The 26009-nt window shown below is 50.7% G+C and overlaps 8 protein-coding genes across 8 annotated transcripts; 4 read left to right on the top strand and 4 right to left on the bottom strand.

The window, feature by feature from the left end:
• Nucleotides 1–1280: 1280 nt before the first annotated feature.
• AA0111_g7772 (putative glucose transporter rco-3) lies at nt 1281–3340 on the top strand (the record flags this gene model as incomplete). The annotated part of the gene is made up of 8 exons (XM_028654146.1): nt 1281–1327; nt 1378–1428; nt 1478–1791; nt 1938–2130; nt 2190–2461; nt 2511–2603; nt 2660–2930; nt 2989–3340. 8 exons carry the CDS (start codon nt 1281–1283, stop codon nt 3338–3340), a joined length of 1593 nt encoding a protein of 530 aa, XP_028504592.1.
• A 519-nt stretch (nt 3341–3859) lies between these two features.
• AA0111_g7771 (hypothetical protein) lies at nt 3860–4555 on the bottom strand (the record flags this gene model as incomplete). The annotated part of the gene is made up of 1 exon (XM_028654145.1): nt 3860–4555. One exon carries the CDS (start codon nt 4553–4555, stop codon nt 3860–3862), a length of 696 nt encoding a protein of 231 aa, XP_028504589.1.
• A 562-nt stretch (nt 4556–5117) lies between these two features.
• On the bottom strand, nt 5118–6368 carry AA0111_g7770 (hypothetical protein; the record flags this gene model as incomplete). Its single annotated transcript, XM_028654144.1, has 1 exon — nt 5118–6368. The coding sequence occupies one exon, from the start codon at nt 6366–6368 to the stop codon at nt 5118–5120; it is 1251 nt and encodes a 416-aa protein (XP_028504590.1).
• A 10898-nt stretch (nt 6369–17266) lies between these two features.
• Nucleotides 17267–17890, bottom strand: AA0111_g7769 (hypothetical protein; the record flags this gene model as incomplete). Its single annotated transcript, XM_028654142.1, has 2 exons — nt 17267–17544; nt 17722–17890. 2 exons carry the CDS (start codon nt 17888–17890, stop codon nt 17267–17269), a joined length of 447 nt encoding a protein of 148 aa, XP_028504697.1.
• A 1696-nt stretch (nt 17891–19586) lies between these two features.
• Nucleotides 19587–20488, top strand: AA0111_g7768 (hypothetical protein; the record flags this gene model as incomplete). Its single annotated transcript, XM_028654141.1, has 2 exons — nt 19587–20378; nt 20429–20488. 2 exons carry the CDS (start codon nt 19587–19589, stop codon nt 20486–20488), a joined length of 852 nt encoding a protein of 283 aa, XP_028504696.1.
• A 129-nt stretch (nt 20489–20617) lies between these two features.
• Nucleotides 20618–21712, bottom strand: AA0111_g7767 (hypothetical protein; the record flags this gene model as incomplete). Its single annotated transcript, XM_028654140.1, has 1 exon — nt 20618–21712. One exon carries the CDS (start codon nt 21710–21712, stop codon nt 20618–20620), a length of 1095 nt encoding a protein of 364 aa, XP_028504702.1.
• Nucleotides 21713–23132: 1420 nt separating this feature from the next.
• AA0111_g7766 (hypothetical protein) lies at nt 23133–23621 on the top strand (the record flags this gene model as incomplete). The annotated part of the gene is made up of 1 exon (XM_028654139.1): nt 23133–23621. One exon carries the CDS (start codon nt 23133–23135, stop codon nt 23619–23621), a length of 489 nt encoding a protein of 162 aa, XP_028504701.1.
• Nucleotides 23622–24108: 487 nt separating this feature from the next.
• On the top strand, nt 24109–25716 carry AA0111_g7765 (hypothetical protein; the record flags this gene model as incomplete). Its single annotated transcript, XM_028654138.1, has 1 exon — nt 24109–25716. The coding sequence occupies one exon, from the start codon at nt 24109–24111 to the stop codon at nt 25714–25716; it is 1608 nt and encodes a 535-aa protein (XP_028504704.1).
• Between the last annotated feature and the right edge of the window lie 293 nt (nt 25717–26009).

The raw sequence follows: 26009 nt of genomic DNA, 5'->3' as shown, positions 1-26009 counted from the left end.
GGAGATCGATGGAGAGCTTTCGTTGCAGCCTTAGGCAAAAAGATTGCTGAGAGCACGATCAAGTCGTGATGGCGCAAAAAAGCGTCCTCGCAGCTTCTAGCGATGCATCAGTGCCCTTAGGGGCCGCCGGCGCCACCAACGGGCCTGTCAGCCTCCGCAACTAACCCCGGAGTACCTCCACATTTCATCAACCTCAACCGTTGATTGAACCATCTTTCCATGTCCCGAAAATATCCCTACAGTAGAGACGTCCATGGATACAGTAAGACCGAAGTCACGGCACGGCACATGTCAAGCATGGTTGCTCAGTCGGCCATTCATCATCGATCACGCTATCCAGGTGCTGCGCCGAGAGTGTATTCGAGTCATCGCATCGGTCCAAGCAATGCCGAGCTCTGAAAAGCGAAAGGAAGCGAAGGCTTATTGGCTCGAAGGATCGCACGGCAAACTATACGCCTGAGCAAGACAGACATCACGAGCACATCTTCCAATGCCTCTTCTGATAGCGTTGACAACAAGACAAGGTGGCGCTGCATGCGACCGAAATCTGGGGCATCCAACTCCACGGTCAGCATCTTGGTGATGCGCGGGGCAAAGATGCCTGAAAATGTTTTGCTCACATCGCACCGAGAATCCTACCGACAAGATCTCCACTCCAGTTCCTGGGATTGCAAGGAGACAATCGGCCCATTCTACCTCGACATGCCAAACGCCTGACCCGATTGTTGGGGAAAGTCAACCTTCTGGAAAAAGGCCTTATCCTGCTTGCAGAGAACGCGCATTCCTTGCATAACGGCTCTACCTGTACGCGCTGACACCGGAATGACCATTGACATGCTAGTGCAAACTGGCCCGACTTGAGCACTGCATCAGACTTTGTCTGATCTGCTGACAATGTGCTATTGGACGACTACACAGGCTTTCATGATCGCTGTCTCAATATCAGCCGCCGACGTAAGTGGTGTGAGGCCAAGTCAGCATGTCGAGCACGGGGTAATAACCAGCTCGGGTACGCTCAATGGTGCCATGCGGGGACGATCCATGCAATAATACCTGGCATCGGGAACATACTAGGATTAGCAGCCTGTGATGATGCATTGAAGCTGCAGCGGCATGGAACAAGGGTTCGTCGGCATAGCGAGCTGGATGGAGAGATACTCGGGGCTAGCATTCTGGGATAAAGAGTGAATGCGCGCTCTTCTGAACGGCCTCACCGCGCGCCTTGAGCTTGCGATATCCTCAATCAACACCTATACATTGTCCAAGTGAATTCCGGCATCATGGGTTTTATGCTGAAGCCTCCGCCAGACACTGCTGGTAAGGCATGGTAAGCTTCATACGTTCTCCACATTGAGTGCTTGCCTAATGCTTGTCAAGGCCTGCCATTGTCATCGGTCTCTTCGTCGCGTTTGGTGGTGTTCTCTTCGGGTACGTTTGTACTATTGCGACATTCAAGAGTATATGTTGACTTGCCTAGATATGATACAGGCACAATTTCTGGCATCATTGCCATGGACTATTGGAAGAAGGAGTTCTCCACTGAGCCAGACCTCAGCATCACAGCTGCGCAAGATTCTCTGATCGTGTCAATTCTCTCAGCTGGTACCTTTTTCGGCGCTTTGACGGCTGCACCCTTCGGCGATCTGCTTGGCCGACGTCTTGGATTGATGGTTTCAGCCGGCGCCGTTTTCAACCTTGGAGTTATTCTACAAACGGCTGCGACAGCGCAGCCGCTGTTCATTGCCGGTCGTTTCTTCGCCGGTTACGGTGTCGGTCTCATCTCAGCTCTGAGTAAGTGCACCCATCCCTTGTTGCGTTCAATTCACACATGTGATGTGGGGTTGATCGTCAATGGTGGCTTGAACGCCCTTTGCCCCGCATCCTTGAGGCTCTGCGGGGCATCTGCCTCGCTTGGATCAATTCTAACAAGACGACAGTTCCTATGTACCAGAGTGAGACTGCGCCAAAATGGATTCGAGGAACGATTGTCGGAGCTTACCAGCTTGCTATCACGATTGGATTGCTGCTCGCTGCCATTGTGAACAATTCGACCAAGGATCGTCAAGATTCTGGATCATACCGCATTCCCATCGCGGTACAATTCCTCTGGTCTATCATTCTTGTTGGCGGGTACGTGGGAATGAAAACCGATATGAGATATGCAATGGCCGATGCTAACTGGTCACTAGACTTTTCTTCCTGCCCGAGACACCGAGATATCTCATCAAGATGGACAAATACGAGCAGGCTGCAAGCAGTCTTGGCAAGCTTCGTCGCTTGCCAGTCGACCATCCAGCTATCGTTGAGGAATTGGGCGAGGTTCAAGCGAACCATCTCTACGAGATGTCGTTGGGCAAGTCTACGTATGCCGACTGCTTCAAGGGAACACTTGGCAAGCGTCTCGCGACTGGATGTCTGCTCCAGGCGCTACAACAGCTTACTGGTGTAAACTTCATCTTCTGTATGTCCCTCAAATCAGCGCTGTTGTGGCTTTCTTCTGACCTATCCAGACTACGGAACACAATACTTCCAGAACGCTGGCTTCCGCGACCCCTTCATCATTCAGGTCATCACCAACTGCGTCAACGTCGCATCTACATTCCGTAAGCTTATGATGTCTGAGCTTCAGTTTGCGAAATACTAACTCTCGGATTTCTAGCCGGTCTCTACATGGTTGAACGCCTCGGACGACGTAACCTTCTTCTTCTCGGAGCAATCGGCATGTGTGTATGCCAGTACATCGTCGCTATCACAGGAACAGTAGCCGGAACCTCTGATCTCGCCGCTCAACGAGCTGCTATCGCCTTCGTGTGCATCTATATCTTCTTCTTCGCCAGCTCTTGGGGTCCTGTTGCTTGGGTCGTGACTGGAGAACTATACCCCCTCAAGGCACGCGCCAAGTGTCTCTCGATGACCACCGCGAGTAACTGGTAAGTATAGATGCTTCTTTGACTGGTATTCAATCCAAAGACTAACGACATACTACAGGTTGCTCAACTGGGCGATCGCCTACTCAACCCCCTACATGGTCGACGAAGACCACGCCAACCTTCAATCAAAGGTCTTCTTTGTCTGGGGCTCCTTCTGTTTCGTCTGCATCGCTTTTGTGTGGTTCATGATCTACGAAACCAAAGGTCTCACTCTCGAACAAGTCGACGAGCTCTACGGTATCATCGGCAAAGCGTGGAAGAGCAAGGAGTTCCGTCCTGCGGTTCAGTTTGCGGAGATGGATCCTAAGACTGGGCGTAGTATGAGCCTGAGCGAGGTAGCGCAGAACCAGGAGAGGAAGAGGAGTGTGCAGCACGATGAGGCGGTTGTTCCGCCCAAGGTTGAGATCTAGGATGTAATGGGGAAGGGGGGAAGCGTATGGTGGATGTAGTGGTTGATAGTAATGGAAGGGGCGGGAAGTGGGATGCATGTGGCTGGAGAAATATGTGAAGAGATGGACATTAAGCAGAATGTCATGAGTATAAAATGATACGCTAAGGCTTAGCTGCCATAGTCGTATAGCTCTTTGAATGCACACGATATCTGTTACTTATCACATCCATGAGTCTTTGCAAATATCATTCTAGGTACTTGAAGTCGATCAACTCTACCTATGTCCGCGCACAGCTTAGTCGATTTTCCTGTTGGCATGTTAAGATACACCACGGTCAAATCACTGATCGAATTGTTGGGTCTCGCTATAGAGAAGCTTAGAGCCCTTTAATAAACACAACGGGCATGTCTCATCTCGACATGCTAAGACTAGGGTCATCAGCTAGGCCATGTATAACTCCAGGTGGACTAGAAACGGAACACACCATTGGGTTCTCATATCCTATTTTGCGTACCTGTTCCCTCAGTCTATCTCTCGTCAACCTCGCCCGTTTTGCTTCCGCAACTGGTTCAACGATTGCATCAGATCCCAACCCGTCCCCGGATTATCGGCGCGCGGCCCATAGTCGCTAACCTTGATTTTTTCCTGACCCGGCACGTACTCGCGCTTACCGTAAGAACCTTGAGGCAAAGGATTTTTGAAGGGATTCTGGAAAATCGGTCGGTTGGAATCGCGAGCTCCTGCTTGTTGAAGATGTGGCAATGGCTGAGCATGAGGCTGGCTGTGACGTCGTGCGCGTTGTTGGTGCTCTGCCACTTGCTGTGCCTGTTGCATATCCCACGGTCGTCGCTGTTGTATTCCTGGTTGCATTTGCGCTGGCATCATATGCATCTGTCCGGGATATTGGAACTGATCCCTCTGCATCGCCATCATCTGCCGCGGATCGACTCCCCCAAATCCTTCAAAATCGCCGCCCCTATGGCCACCTCCTCCATGCATATCAGCTATCGGTACTGCCCTATCGTTCTCGTTGATACAAAGCGAGTGCTCGAAACCGTTATGATCCCAGTACTTAAAATGATAACCCGGTCCTCTTTGTCGTGCTTTCATGGGCATGCGTCTACCTCCTGTGTTCAGCAGGTCGCATAGCTCGCGGGCTGCATCTGCTTGTGCGGAATGAGAGTGGTAGGAGAAACGATCCGGCCCTTGTTTTTTTCTGCCGAAGATACCCATGTTGTGGTTTCGAGAAGCTAAAGAACTCGCTGAGCCTTGAAGGTGGGAGAAATCGAGGACAGCGGACGTCAGTATCGTGCGTTATGCTGTGTGACCTACACTATGTGAAAGGCAGGAGTTTGATTTACAGCGGCCGGGCTCATGTGAATACGTGTAATGTGACCCATGTGGCGATCATCCAAGTAGATGATGGATTCTGATATCATGGATGAGACTGACTATGAAGACAGCAAGATCGGTGTCATCAACAACATCAAAAGTCACATGCAGGTACCTTAGTAGTCGGTCAGAGGGGGTAATGCCACCCAGGCCGCACTCTAGATTCACCATATAGGCATGATTATGACATATCACCGTTATCAAATCACTCAAAACTAACCATCGTGGTCTTCGAATAGGAGGTCAAGTATGTAACCCAAACTTTTGATTTTTTACCTATGGTATCCGTTAAGCTATGGTATCCTAACTCAAACCTGGACTGACCAAAGCCATGTAGCTCGCAAAAGAACCCGATACACCGTGAATTTAACTAGACCGTCACCACATCGCCGCCTTACCCCTACTAGTGTCCTGCGTTGAATTCGTACTCATATCCGCAGTTGGGAAATGCGTCGTGTGCGAAGAAGTCATGGAAGTGGTTGGTGTCTAGATGAGTTGGTAGTGGAAAGGCTTCCTGGAGGCCTTGCTGCGAGGAGGAAGCTGGATCCAACGGGTGAATACAGGACGAGGCTTGGGAGAAGAAGCTGTAAGGAGAATCATAAGTATGGTCCAACGGAGAAGACATCTCGGGAAGGAACCCACTCATGGCAGCTTGCTCAGCCTCGGACGACGCAAGAAGATCCTCATGCGAGTCGTTACTGACAAAGTCATACTCAGCATGGTCCTTGACATCCTCCTCGTAGTTCTGCGCCTCCATCTCCTTGATGTACTTCTCGAAGTCGAAGTCCATGCCAGCGCCGCGCTTGTACTGAGTTGGAACGGCTTGCTTGACAATATCGGGGTACTTGGGACCGGAGTCACTGGGAACATTTGGAAGACCGCTAACGACAGTGATGCCTCGGCCACCAGTGGAATGGATATCATCAGCCATGGAAAACTGAGGTTCAATGGGTGCAATGTAGTTCTTGCCAATGGTAACACCACCGTGACAGTTCCTGTCAGTAAGAAGTGGAGCCTTGAGCTTGACGATAAGAGACGGACGGGACTGAGTCGTAAGGCCTTGACCTTGACCGGTTGTCTGCTGAGGCTTTGCATTAGCACTGGACGCCGAAGAAGATGCACGTTTGTTCTTGCGCGTCCACGCCATTCTCAACGATGGAATCTCGTATCCCTCGTCGATCTGTTTGCCGCGCAGTTTCAAGATAGCCTGTTGGAGTGCGCCAGCAGTACAACTCTCTCCAACAACCTGAGCAGCCTGGTCGAAAGGTATCTGAACGCCAGTCTCACCGCAGGCCCAGACGATACCGAGAACTACGTTCTTCCAATCGTTGTCACTCCACTTGAGTAGCTTGGGACGAGGCTGGCGTGGCTTGCGGGGCACACCATCCTTGTTGATCTTCGGGATCTTGGATGGTCGCCGGTCGTCGCGATCGCTTTCGACGTAGTCGCTGTCATATGTGGGGGTATAACTCACAGGGGCAGCACCTTCCTCGATCTTGATGGGAGCGACGGCGGCAGCCTGACCAGGGAGGCCGTGGTAGGGATTGTTGGGGTGAAGACGCGTCATGTCGTAACTGCACTTGTTGAAGGGTTGTGGATATTCCTCGTCAAACAGGCTAACCATATTTAGCTGGTTGTTGTGAGAGTAGGACATGATCTCCAGTACTTTAGCTACCAGAAGCGGCGAGAGACCAATTATCACAAAGGTTTTCTGTTCGCTGTTAGTGTGGGGTCAAACAACGGTTCATACTGAGCGCCAGAAATGGCGTGTTGTGTTCGGGCTGGGAGCGGAGGGCGATCAATAGCACACGCTACAGCGACCCAGAAAGGCTGCATCCGTGTCTCTTGGATAAATGCAGGTAGGGGGGATATAGGAGAAGCAGTAGCTAAGCCGTTGCGGTACGTACCTGATAGTAGAATGCAATTCGTAAGTGTGATGCGAGTGGAGAGACGTAGGTCAACCAGCTACAAGAGGAGACCTTTGGGGAGGCAGACGAGGCGCTAGCGGCTTTGAGCTCCTGGAAAACCCAGTAACACAGGCGACCAATTTGTTTGTAGCGCGGACGTGCTCAGGGTACGCTCAGCCAAGACCTCAGCAACACGATCTTTACTCGTTGCAAACAGAGAAAGACGGCTTGAAGTACGGGAGACGCCGGAAGAACGTACACAAAGAAGTTCCTAACCGTTGCAGTCTGTATATCGTCTTTGCCGCCTTCTGTTCGGTTGAGGCTACTAAGAGTTCGCGGGCGTAGTGACTGAAGCCGCGCAGTTAAGCCACAAAGGGACGACGTTCACCTAGTATAGGCAACCCAAAGTGGTCCAGATGGACCTTGTAAGGCCAAATGTGCTTGATACGTTTCGATTTGGATGTTGATTGTGGAAAGATAGTTCGATGTTGTTTTCGTTTGAGTCCAAGTGGCTAAAGGATAGGTTGAGATATGGGATAGGGACCGGACTTTCGACCAGCTTGAAAGCACACTGCGAAGTACTGTGTGCGAAGATAAAAACACTACTCGCGAGCTCCGACCAGTCAATTAGAGTTAAATATGCAATTGGCTTGCTGGGTGGTGTGGCCGACGATGTTCAAGTGAGAGAGCGACTTTGAGCTTTTGAGATCGTGATCTCTTAATCACAAGAGCCTTTGTAGAGAAGAGCCGGGTAAGTTTAAAGGACGAGTATTATATATCCACGAGATCTTTGTGACGCTTGATATAAGCGGTATCGGCGCGGAAAGATGATAGCGCGAAGTCTGTGTGAACCACAAACACGTGACGAGGTGTTCACATTTACGCCCTTACCCCGCGCCCACAAGTCTTGGTGACGTGGGAATCAGGGTGGCAAACCGGCGGTGAGGTTTGATGTGGAGTTGCTTTCGAGTTGAGGTAGAGCATGTCACGGTCCGCGTCACGTTTCAAGCTACTTGCCATGGAGACTACGAGTAACAGGTATTCGTTGGACCCGTATGGCAAATCGTCTCCGAAGATGTGGAGCCTTGGATGGTTTAATTCCCAATGTGGTATTTGTGGTCCTCTTGTAGATTCCCGGCTCTTTATGTTCCTTGCGTAGTATGCCCGATCAGCAACATATCAGTTGTATTCGATTATGTCTTGACCGAAGCGGCTGAAGATCCTGGAGACTTAAAAGCGTAGATGGCTTTTCGGATAGGTAGCTACAGAGTTTAGCAGAGATGGACGAGATGCTGCCTTAGTGCCCGAGTTCACATCCAGTGGTGGACAGCAGTGGGAACAAATGAGTCTTGGAACTAGACAAAAGAGGAATAGACAAGAGCAAATTGCAAGCTTGATCTTGTTCCTTCGCATGAGCAGTTCCATCACGTCAGTAGAGCTAATTATTACCATCATAGCTCTTGGACGTTTATGTTCTCTTGAGAACTGATGTAATGACATCAACCGAATATAGGCTGGTCACTAGGATTGAAACTCTGCAAGGGAAGACCATGCGGAACGTGTTAGGATAAGGGATGACTTCGGGTGATGAGTCAGTCTGGAAGCGCGTTCGAAGAAGGCAAGAGTATTTTCTCTGGGCTTTGTACTGGCATCGATTGCATGGCGATATTCAATCAGCAAACTCAACGCCAACACCGACATAGCTCATACAAGACAATGAAAGACCAATATGAGCTTTTGTTACGGACCAGAGTCGTTTCATCGAGGTGCGCTCGTCACCATTGATGGAAGGCGGTGTCAGGCGGCGTGGAATTGATGCTGACGACGAAAGAATGGATATCGAGTCGAACATAGTTGCATCGTGCTATATGCATGGTAATGTGCCAGCTGCGGCCCTGTTGGTCATTAGAGTGCAATGTTTGCTTACAGATTGTGTATGGAGCGTCATCGGGCTTCCGCGCACATCAGGCTGTAGGGAATATATCGAAGGGAAAACGGGCGCAGAACTCGAGCTTGCGGTAGTCTGAAGGTCCCTCTGGGCGACCGATACTCTGATAAGGGAATTTAGCAGTGGATGTGGAAGTACCCTGACGCGCTCGCAGTGACTTCACATTATGATGTACGGAACTGACGCGCTCTGCCCAAAGAAGGATACCCAGGAGGACTGAAAGGATATGACCTGTGTGAGAGCTCTCGTACGTTCGCGTAGGATATGCGAAGGAATTCAGTGGAGGGTCAAATTGCACAAGAGGTTGGGTCAGTAGTGATCAGTAGGCGGGAGGGTCTGCGGGGAGTGGACAGAAGTGTAATTAAGGTTTCAGACGCTAAGTAAGTGGTTCAGCAGGGACGATGCCCCATCAGTTCATGGCCTTGGCAATCTTTGGTCCCATAAGGCAGGAAGTTGCACAACATTGTAAGAATGGCAAAGTGGATTTGGTAGACTATGAACATGCTGCCAAGTCTAAGATACGATCTGCTTGAATATTAGCAAGTGTTGTGTCTGTAGAAGTAGGGTGGACTTGCCTGCACACAAGCCGTGTGGTATGCGTTTTACTCTGAGCCCGCTTGTCGGTATGTTAGATCTGTCGATTTGGGCTGAAAAGCAAAGTATCCGAATTCTGATACTCATTTTCGTAGCCTACTACTTGTAATGCCATAGTTTTGCAGCCTCATCATGGCTCCGCGGGGCTTCGCTAAGTCTTGCGCGAAGGAATCGGCCCGAACACCTCTGACGTACGGAATTACATCCACACAGCAGCTCTGCGCGAGACATCTCGATGACAGAGTCGTTACTTTCGCAGTTGTGGTGCGTACCGTGCGGCTTTTCTTGTTTCGAAGTCCGTATGTCCGCATGAATCTGAACCATGATCGCGCCTCCCTCCTGAGTTTCTTGCCTCAGCCCACCCACCAACCCGACATCTATCACCAGCTCCGCGAAATCGACTGCGTGTTGCCACGACGCGTCCGTTATACTATACCGTCATGAAGACTCGAGCCTGTGAGATGGATATGACTCCCGAGTCGCTCCTACCTCCCAGCCGCTGAGACGGCTTCACGCCAGCAAGCTTCTTCTTACGCCCAATTCGTCCACTACGACGACCACGATGACCTCCATCACGACTCGCATCTCCTTCACGATGAACGGATACGGAATGGGCATGATAGGATGGCTCTGAGAGTGCATACTTCGAGGCAGGCCGATGTGCTTCAACGCGCCGTTCTGCCTCACGCGACGGGCTGTGTCGCGCTTCCTGGCCTCACTCCTAGAATCGCTCATGAGCGATATCACTGAACGGTCTGATACAGGCAGGCGAACAGCGACTTGCTTGCGCCCCTCACTTGTGACTCTAGGTCTGCAGCTCCATACTCGACGAGCCTTGATAAGGCCTCGAGCGTCTCCGAAGGGCGCCTCCATCGCACGCAACCCGTCTGCCGAACACGCTTCCAGAACCTCTGAACGCTTGCGATCCTGACGCAAAGCCCGTATAATGTTGGAAGCTCTGACTGCTCAGGTGTTCTACTATTGAAGGCCTGAGATCTCCGCGGAAGAGACAACCTCCTAGGCCTGCCGGGACAGAACAAACACCTCCACCCAAGAAGCTATAACAACTTGCAAGGGTGGTTGGTAGAACAGACAGTCACTACCTTTGGCTTGCTTGACTAGCTGAATAGTCCTGTTCGTATCCCCTTCCTGTATGAGCATCTGATGAGGATTACAAGCGAGGCGGTGGCATAGTGCTGATTATGCTCACCACTTGACGCTCCGCTTTGTGCCATTACTCTCGCCAAACCTTCTAGCGATATCCGTGCACCAATACTCCCAATACACTACCATGAGAGTATCATCTGTACGAACGTTGGCTGCCATACTGGCCCTCGCGACAAACTTTATACGTATGGAAGTGCAAGAGATTCAGCCTTCTTGGTCATCCACTATCGAGTGGGCGGATACTAGCATCCAATACTTCGGCTATCGTGGAGCGACAACGTATGGACATGTCCTATAGAGGGTCTGGCAAGAGAAGATACTAGGCACATTGCAGATCGTGAGCAGACCTTGGCAGCTTCTCGTAACTGCCCATCTGGTGTATTGCCACACCGCATGGCATATTTCCCATTCTCGGCCGCAACCTGCAGCTGATGGCAATTCCATACCCAGTCGAAGCTTCTTGCCTACCAAGAGCTATGCTGCAAGAATCTTTCGGCACTAGATTCTGACAATGAAAGCAGCGAGCGGAACAAGAGCTCATGACTTTGCTTGAGCAAAATCAGTCGAGCGGAGAGAGTGGGACACGTCTAGAACATGATGTGACCTTGTTGGCGAACTGTCTCACCGTTGCGACGACAACGACATCTCTATTGACGACTTTTTCGGACCCACTGGTATCTTCAGGCCCGCGCCAACTTGGGATTCGAGAAGAATCTGGCGGCGAAAGTGCTCCTGTGATTTTGCCTTGAGTTTGAGTAGGCACGACTTGTCGAAGACATCCTGCCAACTTGGCTGCGTTATGAGGCTTCCATCCAGCCATTTATACGCTATTGTGGGGCTACCAAGCCCAGTGGATTGACTCAGCACGAGCGATGTCGTGCCACCACAGTTGGGCCATTAATAAGACTACGGTCTGGCAGTCGGGGTCACATCCCCGGATCCAATCAACAGTCATCGTAACGTTGCCGGCTCAAAGGATATTGATTTCGAAAATGTGGTCTTGTTCGACAGCCATAATCATTGCGTCCGAACGCATCGACCTGCATCATCCGGGAAGAACTCATTGGCGAACCGATGGTATACTCCATAAGGTGCCTGTCGCAATAAGGGCTGCAATGCTCATGTTTCGATGCCAAGTAGACACTCTACTTAGTTGGAAGATGCTATGAGGATGCAGTCTTCGACAAATGCAGGAGGCATATGTCGAAGTCACATACGAGTGTTGGCAATCGCTGGGGTCGATCTTAATCTGTTCCAATTGTCCTGGTTGCAGGCTCAGCGAGGCTGACATACTCAGCAAACCTCCTTGATCTCACTCTTCCACCGGTGTATTCCTGATGTTACCAAATCGACCAAGCATCAATATCTTCAATTGCCTAGGCGTATAAACCTAGCAACTTGGTCGTCTATTGCACCCAAAGATAGTACGCGGTCGTCGGAAGTACCGTTCTGACGTGTCGTTTACTTGGAAACGGTAGTAAGGCTGGCTTTATGGCAAACATTACAAGGTGTTCATGCGATATCCTGCTCTGAGTGAGGAGATATCAAACTCCGGGAACCAGAGGGACGATGGATCTTTGTACGCATCGTTCTGTAGGGCTACGAACGTTGCAGTCGCAGTCCCAGATGGTACAAAGTGTCGATAGCAGTTCGATCCTGAAGTCCAGCGGTTGACGAGTCACAATCCAATCACCAGCGAGATGTCTTTTCGTAATTTCCGATGCCACTGAGTACGATCTATGATGGCCAGCACCTCGCTATGGCCTGTTCCAAGCTTCTGCCTCGACCTCTCCCCTTCGCCACGCATCTCCTCAGATGGTCGATCCAGAGTGTCGCGTGAGGCATCTCCGGTTTAGGTTGATTGTGTAATGGCCCTAAATTCGAACGTCTACCGAGGTTGAGAGAACGGAGTTGGAAGCAAGCTGCGGAGCTTGAGGGTCGCGTTCGATTGCCCGTATCGTGCTCGTTTGGCGCCCGCGACTGCATGCGCAGCGGTTCGTGAGGTTGGTTTAAGTGCGATTAGACCTCAGGCAGCCGTGGCATACGTTCGTCATAGGTGTCATCGAGTCGTGAGAAGCTCATGTCGCGCCACTGGTCGTCGGTTGCGAGTCTGCATGTCGATATTTGACCTTCGCCTTTGCGCCTGCCCCAGGGAAGAAGAAGGCCGAGATGACACGATCGCCTGCTGCATGCTATAGACATGCTGCAGGCAGTCTGCGTAATCGTATGCCCTGGTGTCCTCTCTGCTCTCTTCTCTTGTGCTGTCTTTCGCAGGTCGCTGCGTCGGATGTACGATACGTTTGGGGAGCGCCTGGCGGGGCGACACACTCTATCGATGTCGCTTGCGTACAGTTCTACTGTCGCGATGAGGCAGCGCATCATAGAAGTGCTTTTCTTCAAATGTTCTATGTGCGGACAAGCCAGCAAAGATTGCCGTCGCGGTGGGGTTGACCGCGGTGATAAGGTCTTCGCGGATGTCTTGGGTATTCTTCGACAGTTACAGGTATCGCGACGATGTCAGTCCAACGGAAAACGGCTGTCGTTCGTCCCACCTTCGTATCGTCCATGGTAGACGCCTATCTTCGCATAGCACTGCTGTCACGTCGTGGTAGTAGCTGGTGTTGAGGTGGCCGAGAGAATGGGGCGTGTGCACCGCGGGGGTCAACAAGACTCGCTCTTCGTGGACGTGAGAATCAGGATGCGAGCGCCACAACAACGGCAGCTGCGCGTTTGGTTCTCTATGCATCATACTTTTCTATGCGCACATTACAAAGACAGTGATGTCAGAGGTTGAAGACTGCCCCTGGAGTTTGTGCGCTTGCAGTACCCATGCAAACATGAGAAAGCTCTATCTTCCCACTACAGCCAGAGCTGCAATATGGCGTATGGTACCAGTCTTGCGCTCTCCAGATAAGCATAGTATGGCGCTGGTGTTTCGCTGTTATACGAATGTTGAAGGATCTCAAGTGCCGCTAGCTGATGTAGCTTCTTTACCGAACGCCATTCGAGATACTTTTACGAAGCTGCAGCTTGAATGGACAGGCCATATCCAAGACTGAGATACTGCAGAACCTTTTGTAAGGGAAACGTGTGTCGGGTCGCAAATTGTAATGCCGACGTGGAGGTTATGCCTCGCAGGCCCCCTTCCAGAAGGTCCATCACAGCATCCCCAATGAGCGATAACGACTGTGCCAGGGGATGATGTGAGACGATGAAGTGCTCGCTGATGGTTTTCTCATTGGTCACGCAAGGTGCCTACATAGAGACACTGTCGTCGCTCCGCTCACCTCACGCCCCCACGATGCTGCTGGAATGATTGTTGCCAAAATCATCTACCAGACTCTCCGAAATCGAGATTCAGTGGCTATATATACCTACAAGAATTGCAGTTCTTTCGGTGGTGCTATGACCCTGTGCGACATGAGTTCGTGTTATTGGGCTCATGGTTGGGGTTCGTACCACAGGCTGACAACAAACAGTTTTATTGGTAATTCGATTCTCCATTGATGGAGCAATGACTACCATTGAGGTAGTCAGGTTTTTTTGCCTTTCTTTTCATCGCCCACCTGGCATACTTCACCTAGAAAAAGCATACCAAAACGGCGGAGTCTCCCGCACAAGAGTATAGATTTGCAGGTCATCTCTTCCGTATGCATGTCTGCTTGTCAACCTTTTCCAAAGAGGCCAAACTGGTATGTGGTGCAGGCGTGGATCGCATGGCTGTAAGCAGGCTTCTCAGCATCATCGCAATTCGGACTGCTCAGCAACCACTATAGAAAGATGCCAGTATGGTTGCGATGCTTTAACGCCTACTTGTTGGCGACAAAATCTCTGCAATGCGTTCACCACGGAGACATTGTATGCGAAAGCGTGCAACAAAGCAACTATTTCAGTTGGCTTGCGTGGTTGCTGAAATGGCTATATTTGTTAGCAAAGTCTGGACGACCATCATTATGGAATACCAATGCTGTAATGTAACAGCCGAAGTTGATTTGGACATAAACGCCTCTTGTTGCCAGGCTCGGAGAGAGTCTGGCTATGAAATTCTCTCTCCAAGATGCGGGTCCTCAAAGATGATGCTCCATTTCATCCATTTATGTCGCTTGTCAGCTAGCAAGCATCGCTAGATATGGTGGGAGCACAGCGCCAAACTACAGACATCAGGGCGACTTGTGCATTGGTGTCAGCACAATATCCGGAGTCAGCTTACTGCCACTGGGTGACAGCAGTCATGAATCGTGCGCGAACCTATCCATTATTCGCGACAGCTCAGATGCAATCCGCTTGATTCTGCTGGATAACGAAGCTTCACTATGTCTACAAGCTTCTGAATGCTTCCGATATGCACTTCTCCGATTTCGAGATCCTTTGTTGGCATTCAATGCATCGTTGCGTGCTTTCATTGGGAATTCCGACAATATGCAACGATACCCGCTAGCGACACCTGAGGTAAACAGCCATGACAGGGGTTGGCTGGTCAGCGGTACTCTGGGAGGACGCGTGCTCGCCAAATGCGCTTGCTGCAAACTCTTACAAGTCCGCTACCGGTTGTTCAACATCGTGGGAACATGTCACGACAGATTTCTATGATTGACGTGCGTCTTGCACGTATCACTTTAACGGCCTTACCAGTAGGTCTCTCATCAGTTCTACTGGACCGACGCATATCATGCAGTCCCAGGGTGAGTAATGCTCTCCCTTTGAAGCGCTGTTGCGCGATATCAGCCAAGGTACAACACCAATGAATCTCACGAGAGGCACGTGCGTTCAAAACGGATAACCCGTCAACCCTTTGTTGGCGATAGTACGATTTGCACTTCGTCGAAGTCTCTAAGATCAACATCCGGCCTTTTCGATATGCGTTCTTGCTTGGAAGCCGGCAGAATCTGTCTTGGCCAGTATCACAATACCAATACGCAATTCCAAGATGATATGCTCTTCCGATGCATGCATCATTTATACCATACAGTTCCGAAGATATAGCTCAGCAAGATCGGACCCTAGCCATCGAATCACAATTATGAACATACACTAGCTATTAGAAGGTACACCTCACAGCATGTCAAGGAGTCTCGAAGCCGAGGACTACGGAGATAGGGTCAAGCGGTGCTACGGATCGCTATTCTTCACCTTCAGTATCTGTGAACCCTGGCAAAAACAAGCACGCGACGACTTCGATCCGAGTTAGATAAAGTGCATCAAGACACCGCCACGGGCGCTGCCCTCATTGAATCTCCATCTCATGTCGGTCTAGGTAGCGGCCGAAGTGTGGAATACGATTGCGAGTCCCAAGCCTCTGCAAGTTTCAAACATGTTTGCTTAACGTCACCGTCATAATGTCAACGAGATTCAGTTCGCGTTGCGAGAGGGACAATCGCCACGGGTCATGAATGTGAGCGACAGACTGCGGACACCAGATGCTATCCTTCAGCCATGTCGAGCCACGCTGCCGCATGAGAACAATTGCAAACCACGTCAGAAGATATGTGACGTATATACAAGTTCGCCTCTGCAGTCGTAAGCTTGCATATCGTGGTCAGCCATGCACATGGTCTCAAATGTTGCATATGTTGCAAACCATTAACGTCAAGCCCAGGGGATCTGTCCGACCCAGCAAGCAAGATTTGACGTTTTGATGAAACTCTACCCTATCAGCAGGCCCTGACCTCCTCGTCGCCATAGATGACGTGAAGGAGTCTCTGCACTCGTTACCGCCGCCTCACCCCGCGTTATCCCCGCACAGAAACGTCCCCCTTCGCGCTTCCAAGATCAACAAAGGCTCACCAGGCAACCCCCAAATCCTTTGGCTATATATACGCTCTAATTCATCAAACTTTCGCCTAGACCCCTGGGCGCAGGGGTACGGCGGCGGGGTGGCGGTCGGCAGCCACCGAACTATCTTTAAACAGTGCTAACAATTGTATCTTCTAGGATGCACATCCCCTTCGGGGCTGGGTTCGAGTCCCAGGCGGGTTGAAGTCCCATGGTTGAAAGCAATACCATCTTTTTGCTGTTTTCTTCGGCACTCTATCAAACCATATGTCTCTGGATAAGATGCATAGGCATTCGCATTTGCATTTTCTCTGTCCGAGAGATCTAAACAGGGCATCACGCTGGTGCAGAGGTGCCAAGGTAGGTGTACGCCTCTGTGCTTGCGTAGAATTCTTTCCATGCTTTTGTATGGAAGCAGGCTCGCTGTAGCACCCCCGTACGCCTCAGTTGTTTCCGCCACTGCCGCGCAGTCATCAGTGCAGGTAATTTGTCCAGACTGTCCCCTTCTGCTACAACGGGTTGGCCCAAGAAGAGACGTAGCTGGGCCGGCTACGTTGCTTGAGTGCAAGCCACATTTGCGACGATCACCCTCTCGTGAGCTCTAGATGATACATGAAGCAATTTGGCTTTGATGCAACATGCTAACTTTAGAGTTCAAGATTGGGTGGCTGTAGGCTGCGACGAACCGGCAGGTTGTGATCCTCCAAGTGCGGTATTGATATCTTGCAATCCGCTCACTTCGGACAGCGCTACTGCCATATGATAATTAACGTCTTAAAAGCGTCACACGACTCGAGGCCGTGATACCTGCTTTCTCAGGCTCAGCAGCGTCACGTCTATATCTCGTCGGCACTGTAGCTGCCCCAGCAGACCGCGGATGTCTCATAGATTGCAAGATATGAATGCACAAACATCACGGAAGGCTCAGGATACACGATAGCGGCACGTACACCTCACATTCCTCAAACCCGGCTATGTACATATGCTTGCAAAGGTAGGATTTGCCACTCCTTTTTATCCATGAACTAGTCTTGCTTCGTTCTCTCGTCACCCGATACTAACAGGGCGGGCCCGAATGTGCTGCCCTTAAGCCAGTGAAAAGAGAAAGCACGAGGTAGGGTCAGGGTGCTTGCCGCTGTATGACAGAGGCCTTCCTGGTACCTATCAGTCAGACCTTGCGGACCACACCTGCGGCCGCCACTCCTCATTCGTAAGCAGCGAAGATCCTCCCATGTTTTCTGCTATGTAGTGTCGAACGCTGGTTGTCGAGTCGAGCTCGTGATCGAGGAGCACAAAGTTCACGTACTTCTGCGCGCCATCACCACGGTGCGTGTCAGCGACTTTTCCATAAGCAAAGTATCCATCTTCCGTGGGAGCGATACCCAGCTGCTCTTGGAGCTTCTTGCGAACAGTGGTAATTTTCTTGAGCTTGTCAACCTGCCCTACAAGTTTTTCGTAATTGTCCGATGCGAATGCCAACCAGGCTTCCTGTTATAGAGAGTCAGTAAGTCGCTATTCTTTCCGCAGCAAGTACTGGAGGATTCAGGGATCTCGATCCCCAAAGATACGTGCAGCTTCGTCCCAAGCATCTTGTATACGAGTTTGGTTGTGCAAGCTACGTCCACACGTCTCGAGGAAGGCACGCTCGTCATCCAGGTGTTTGCCGTTATCGTAGTAGGCCAGAGTCTTGACCTGGATATCGTCGCAGAGTCGTATCATCTTCTTCTCCTTGCGCTTCATGGTTTCCCATCGTTTTCGTATAGCTTCATTCGTCTCGTTCTGCGACATCTCAATGGAGGTTGGTATGACGATCGTTTGCGGGGGTCGGTTGAGTTGTCTTTGTCGATTCAATGATGGGAGGAAGCGTGATTGAAAGACTGGGAAGGTGTTAGTGATTTATCTATGGGAGATTCTATACTGCGAAAGTTGCTCCTGGAAATTGCAGCCATTTTGTCGGACGCTTCTTGGATTCACAATGGCGCCGGGTTGAGGGAAGTGGAATCGGAACGAGGCGGAGCTGATCGATGGCAATGAAAGCCCGTGAAAGCACGAGAGTATCTGCCTACGCAATAGGAAGCGCCGCGACTGCTGGAATAGTCGCATAAGAGATGAGGTTGTGGTGATGAAGGCGTATGGGTATGCGGGATCGACGCAAGAGAAGAAGTCGAAGCCGACGATGTGGTCGAGAGCATGCTGATGTTCCTGTCGTATCTGAAACAAGGAGTTATTCACGCGTCCTCTCTGGGTGCTATGTTGTGGAGATTTTGGGGACTTTGGGGACTTTGGGGACTTTGGAGATTTCGGAGATTTCTGAGTTATCAACAGTTTGACGCAGCTGACGCACCGACCCTGCCAAACCCAAATTACGACACCGTTCAGGTACTCCTCGTCTCTCACGAAACAACGAAGCCTTCTCAAATTTGCTATGCCGCCGGCAAATCATTTCACGGTCGATTTCCTCAAGTCGATACCATCTTCGATGACCTCCCTCTACGGATCTGATCCACCTTTGCAACCTTGACTTCAGCGATTGAACCACCGTCTATGTACAGCGTCGTGTTCGCCACCGCGGTGAATATCGTGTTCTTCGACTGGGCGAGCTTGACTAGTGATACATTCTCGCGAGCACGAAACAATCTTACGTATGCAGAGACGCAGAATTTCGATTGAACCCTTAGTGGCATTGGAAGATATAGCCCAATTAAAACGACTTTCAGGATAGTCTGTACCCTCTATCTTCGTGAAATACACGAAGCATGCTGATCATCATGCTTTGCGAAGATCGAAAAATGGGTTGGAATGGATGAATTTGGAAAACACAATCACGTAGAAATGCCTCTGGGAGGAATCGAAAACACTTGGAAGCCTCTCCGCTAATTTGCGTATGATGGGAATGTTTTGCGCATCCAAGTGAGTATCCTTTGGCTTTGTTATGATGATCTGCATAAGGACTGCAGGAGACGCCGGATCAATCCCTGACTTGTTACGTTGTCGCGTCTGCCGACTCGGCCAAGGCTGGCGCAATGTATTTCACGACACGTTACATATGGTGTATGGTCACTTGGCGTATAAGAAAGGAAGCATACAATCCGATGTGTTTCGGAGATGGTGCGTTGTAACGTGGTCCATGCGATTCTTCCGGTGAGTCACCGAAGCTCCCTTACGCGCAGCATGGCGACCACAAGAACTGGCGAATATGTAGTACCAACAAACTTCCACCTTCAACTTGCTCCTTTGAAGTCCAAATAAGAATCCAGCTAAACAAGGGCAGCAGGGCCGAATGACAACCGTTATGCATGCCGATCCGTGTGGTAACTCTCGGTTCGTCGGGGCAAATTTGCGGGCGACACTAAACCGGTTTCTCGACTAGCCCATCTGCCATTGGGTGCCCTCGCACACATGCCAACGCGACCCTCTTTACTCTCTCAACCTTAATCGCACTGCGCTGCGACCGACCGAAAGCGCCAATTAATAAAGCCCTATGATGCCCTTCGCGCCCCGCCGTCGTGATGTTCATCGCACCCGTGCCCTCCTCCATTACCGCCTAGGTCTCCCAAATGAACTCGTTCTCGATATCCTGGACAAAGCCCGTTACTGGGTCGAAGTCAAACACGTTAATGACCAGACCTCAGTACTCCTTGACGAAGAGTTCTCCGACGATTTCTCCGCTGCGCTGCCCATGTTGAGGATAGTAATTGACAGGCCCGAAATCGCGCATCGCGAAACAAGCAAACTCCGAGAGATCGAGTTCTTAATCGTCAGTCACGACCAAGGTTGGACTACAGAAGATACGATTGGCACGTTCAACACCTCGTCTTGGTTTGAGGTGTCCATCGTGCGCCCGTCTTCTCCGCAGGACCACATGATAAATAATATGGTCGCTGATAGCTTCGACGACCACGATTATCCAAAAAGCAACATCCACACCGTGATAGATGATATGTGCGGTAACGTTGGCTTCAGAAATGCGCTGCGCCCTTCTTCGACAACAGAGCCGCAGAGGTTGCACTGCGATGAGATGCAGGCCATGACGTTCTTGCATGACGATCCTTCACGCCCCATGGGTATCGAAGGACAACACGCTTGGTACTTGCAAGGGAACGAGGTCGCAAGAGCTGTTTCGATCTTCGAAGGCGATTACATTCGCCGGTACCGCGTTGTCTGGGGTTGTAAGGATAATCCAATATGGGAAGGCAACGAAGGTGCTGGCCGTGGCGACGATTTCATCGATTCGCTGAAACATGGTGATTGGATCTGTGTGTGGGCGAGAGCCAAGGTGAGCCTATCTATGTGGACGTTGTTCGCATTGACTAATTTATGGATTAGAGACGAGGTTGGGAGAATCACGTCCATGGCATACGCGTCACTATGCGATACACGGTATAGCTCATTGCAATCTGCTCACCCAAACTGCTTTGATGCGTTTGCATCAAGCGTTATTGTTTGCAATCTTTAGTGCATCTACCTACGGCAGTGCTTATGTTTGAGGTCATACTTACCAGAACATCTGTCTGCTTACAGCTTGGGTTCTCCCTGCATGCCTTCGTTGGAGGCATCAATCCCATGCGACAACGACTCCTCTTGTACCTCAGAAACGATAAAGTCATCATCGACCGTATCAATGCCAATCGGCGCTCCACGCACTTTGGCTCGAACTTTTACGATATGTTTAGCCTTCAGACGGGCTCGGTCCTCAGCCATCGCTTTCTGCTTCTCCTTCTCGGCGCGGACAAAGGCAGCCTTTTCTTCAAGCTGGATTTGCTTGGCTACCTCGATTTGAGCTTTTCTTCCCTTGCGTGCTTTGGCTCGGGCCTTAGCTTCCTCAGCCCGCTTTTCTTCGGCCCTTTTACGCTCGTCGGCTCGCGCCTTCAAGCGAGAAAATGGCGTAGGCGTAAGCGAGATGTCAGAGTGGGTACATCGTGCGGCCACGTCCGATGTCTTCGGCGACGGTGCAGGTACGGCCGTGGTAGATTCCGTGGGCGCGTTTGTCGTCACTGGATAATGATTCACAGCGACCGGCGTTGTGAGTATCATTGGTGTGCGACCAGATCTTGACGCCTTCTCCAATGAGTCTTCATAGTTCCGCCTGCGAGTATCGATCTCCACCGAGTATTCGTGAGCAAGAATAGCACAACGAGCCTTCATCGGGGGATCGGTTGTGTTTTCGTTCTCGAGATCCTCCCAGACCTTCACTAGGCTCTCAAGGTCAGCCACGCTCAAACATGCCCCCGCCACCTGTCGCTTCTCGCGTAGAACTCTCCAATGTTCAAGTTGTTGACGTGCGCAGGCACGCATCGAGCTGTACCGTTCTTGTATTGTGAGCATAGGCTGTGCATGATATTGGAAGGCAGACACTTCCTCAGCGATTTCATTTTCATCCCTGGCCAGTGCAGCATCGTAGGCGGCCTTATGGACATCGTCATGCAACACGTCAAACGCCTCTTGAAGATCACTAAACGCCGTGGCATGCGCAGCACGTTCAGCCGCAGTTAGCTCAAGGGTCTTCTCGGGATGGTATTTCAACGCCAGCGCTTTGTACGCTGCTAATATCACTTCCCGAGGCGCATTCGGGGCCAGCCCGAGTTTCGCATAGTGTGTCTGGGTCTTCATATTGGGATATATGTTGTCTTCCCAGTTCTTCGTATGGCGCAAACGATCTATACCAATATCGGAACAGCCTGGCGATACCCTTTAATACTCTTACGACTGCAAACAGCGCAGACATTGTGTGTTGACGACACATCTGACACAGCTATGTGCTCGCTACTCGGACATACATCGACCAATGTCTCACACACATCGTAGAACAAGAAGAGACAGGACAGAAACAAACAATGTGCCGCAGAGACTGCCGACCGTAGTGCGTCGACGAAAAGCAAAACAGGACTGTGTTGTACGAAGCCTGGACCTTGCCCAACGCCCCGGGTTGAACATCGCTGCGAGCTCACTGCAACCCACTGACGCCTCATGCATTACCCGCCCCACCGAAGCACCGGTCGTCATGAGTCTGGGCACGCGAGGTGAGCCCGGGAATATTGCGCACTGCAATTCGACGCTTTTCTGCGGCGCGATTTAGGTAAAAGCGTGGAGGGCTTTGGCAATCGTATCAGAAATATGGCGCAATCAGACGCGATCGCCATTTCCATGGCTGCCAGAAGGCGATTCTTGCAGTGGGGTGCGCTGCCCACAAGCGCATGACGGTGGGCATTTGTGTGGTTCTTATAGGGCGGCACACCATCGCCGCTCCTGCAGGGAGGAACGTCAATCCTCGACCCCCAAAAAGGCCGGCGCGAAGCTCAACAACGAACATACACCCAGACCTTGAGACTGACGATCAGAACACGACCGATAAAAGGAAAGACGCGATTGCGCGAGAACGCATGTTGCCGATGGAGAGTAATGTCGGAAACTTATCGTCAGCAAGCTTTTGGGCAGCCGACCTTCACCGATGGACATGCGAGTGGGAGTTCCTCTGGACATGATCTCTTCGACATTCTCGACGCCGCCAATCTCTATCACGATCACGAATATCATCCCGGTGGACAGCACTTACAACCACTGCAAATTCCTACCCAAAATGATATCGCGCAAAATCAGCACTTTGCATATGCATTGCACGCCAGCGGTGTGTCGGCTCCAGGTAAGCGCGACCCCTCTATTTATCTTCATTTCATTATATCCTATGTACTTCATCCTCAACGGGTTCTTTGTACCTCCCATTAGGCCCATTTGCTGCCTGTGGACGTAATTCCCGTGTCTCTGAGTTGTCGGGACTTGATGACGTTTGTTCAGGATGGAATGGCGTGCTCTCGCTAGCTGCACGTGATCAATCGCGGCGACGGGACTTGCGACGACTGCATACCCGCCTAGGGAGGTGTGTATGCAAGTTGTGCACAGACGCCTGTTGTTGCATCGAGGGTTTCCATCGATCAAATACGCAGCGATCACCGCATATTCTGTGTTGTTTTCTGTTCCCCGCATACCATGGTCACTAACATCATCTCGAGGCCTGCAATACACCTCGCCCACAATGCCGACCATGACCGGACACATCCCGCAACATTTCGAGCACGACTCTACACTTCAGATTGGCTTCGATGATCTCCAGGGCTTCTCCCCCGTTACGCAGAGCTTTAGCATCAACGCCTATCGCACGCCATACCCCGACAGCAACGCGACATCCACATCTTCAGCCACATCACCCGACCCCACCCACGCAAGTCTCCTCAACGATCCAATTGTCGTCGAGGCGGAAGAAGATAAGCGAAAACGCAACCAAGCTGCATCCGCACGTTTCCGTCAGAAGAAAAAGCAGCGCGAGATGCAACTCATGGAGACCAGTCGCGAAATGCAAGACCGAACCAAGAAGCTCGAAGCTGAGAATGATGGGTTAAAGAAAGAGAACATGTTCTTGAAGAAGTTGCTTGTGGAGAAGGTGGATCATATGAGCGACGAGGATCGGGAGTTGCTGAAGAAGGCTGCCGAAGGTGCGCTGAGTGGTATTCTGACCAAGAAATGAGTACCATGTCTCACGAAGAGTGAATTTCAGCTGAAGATCTCGGGAGACAATAATGATGAGGCTATGTCAAGCCCTAGAAGTTTGTTATCTTATACCTTTGTTTTGCGCCGGCGCCAACGGATCTGGTTTACTTCAATGGATTTCCTACATGTGTACATACGCATTTGATATAGCAGCATGTTTCCGAAATTGAGTATTCATTCAAGGATCGGTGACCAAATAGTCTGACTCCAGAACATCGACGTGTATCGCCATGTGCGGGCTCCACGATCTCATTTCCTGAATGAATTCATAGGTTATCAATAGGTCATGATGAACGAGAATGTCCTGACTCGAAAGCTTTGGTATGTAATCTGAACATTGGCGTGGCGTCCAGTCCCGTGCGGGGCTGAGAACGACACGCAGATTTGGGGGCTGAGTAAGAATAGGCGCACAAGACCTCAGACCTTGCCGCCTGCGCACCTTCCTGTCTACACACCACCCGATGATGCAGAAAGATACGGATCTGAATTTTCGGGAGATTCACGGAAGCGAGGACGCATTTTTGGCTGCCGTCGACGAAATTGAACGCGCTGCCCTCATCGAACGACCTTTCCATCTGCCTATCAGCCTCCGATTCATTACGCCATGCCCTGATAGCAAAACCGGCCACGACTACATCATTACAGATACCAGTACACATCGAACTGGGAGTGTCTATGTAGCTGTTTCGTATACATGGCTCCACGAGCAGTCTTTGAATGGCCAGACAATTCCGGATTATCGGGTCAGAGATCTTTCCAAGGCTGAAGCGGTTCCACGACCACCGCATTGTCCGCCCATAGTCTTTCATAGAGCCATGCAATATGCGCATGCGCGAGGCTTTACATACGTATGGATAGATCAAGAGTGTATACATCAAGATGATCCTATCGATGTTGAAAGACATTTGCAGGTTATGCATCGCATTTATTCCAACAGCAAGGTCACGATTGCCGTTTTAGCTACTACCAGTGGCACAATCGACTTGCCAACCGCTCGCTACTTCAAATCATCACTGAATCCCACTTCATACGAGACGACAGATCAATCTGCCCAGGACGCTGTCTTCCAAAGTTGGTTTTGCGATGTCTCGGATGATAGATGGTTTTCTCGCACATGGGCGTTCCAAGAAAAGCTGAGTGCAGAGCATCTAGAATTCCTGCTCCCCCTGACGGTTTGTACGTCTGTGGACTCGACTGATTACGAAGACCTATGTATTGACATAGCAAGGATGTGGACCATCGCTGGGTGGAGCTCTATCACCTCCGCAGTGTCAGTAGAGAAGCAGGTAAAGATGATGAACCACATGGATAACAACAGATCGAGGCCAGCACCTAGGAGATTGGTACTCGAAAGCATTGTCGACATATACGAGCAAATGGAACAGTGTGAGAATTCTGTGCTAGCAGACCGCCTTGCAATCCTAGCGAACATCTGCGATCTTCCCTTTAGGCTAGCATCGACAAAGCTGAATCATTCTCAATATGGTTATAGCACATGTCTGGTGGTTTTGATATTCGCAAACGTATGGCCCGATCGGGAGAAACGACAGATGAAATACAAGGAGTTGTCAAATGACCTCATGGATGCACCGATTGGCATTCTGTTGTCATACTTGGCCTGGCAGATCAGCGTCGATGGTCTCGACAGTAAACTTCGTACCGAACGCTGGGCATACGAATCCTATATAAAGAAGTACCACGAACACCGAGTAGATGTAGAGAGAGTCAGGGATTCTTACAAAGCACGGTCTCGTACCGTGTCCCGACGTGTGAGCCTCGAATCAATGGGCGGACGTTCTCAGTACGACAGCCGTTACCCCAATCTGGGATCTCTGGACCCTTCTACGACCCCCTATGACCTCACTGCTGTACGCGGATTCAAATGGTCTGACCTTGATCAGCCTAATTTGCTCCCACCCGCTATATACGAAACAACTCTTTCAGACCTTGATCAGGCTGATTTGCTCCCACCCACTATCAGCGAAACAACTCTTTCAGACAACCATCTAAGGGTTGGAAAAATGAAGGGTTTTGTTATGAGATACATCCGATTCATCTTCAAGCGCAAATAAGCCTGACATGGCCGACTCGTCAACTTCCTTTAAGCTGACTTTCGCCTTTCGAACAAATCAATCATATCCCATACGGTATGCTCTCAATTGTCATCCACTTAGAATCAGTGATGCAGAACTTTCAGACGCCGACAGTGCAGTTCAGAGGGTAAGTACCTCTACATCGCTGCTGCGACCAAGAGTTCTTAAGCGACGAGTTCCCTAATGATTACTAGTAAGACTGCGCTCTGACTAAGACAGAAGAAATAATACTGATGTCTTCCCAGCGAGGATTGAGATCGGGATAACGGTAG

Source organism: Alternaria arborescens (assembly GCF_004154835.1).
Source record: "Alternaria arborescens strain FERA 675 chromosome Unknown contig_18, whole genome shotgun sequence".
Taxonomy (NCBI): Eukaryota; Fungi; Ascomycota; class Dothideomycetes; order Pleosporales; family Pleosporaceae; genus Alternaria; species Alternaria arborescens.
This window is presented reverse-complemented; position numbering and strand designations above follow the sequence as displayed.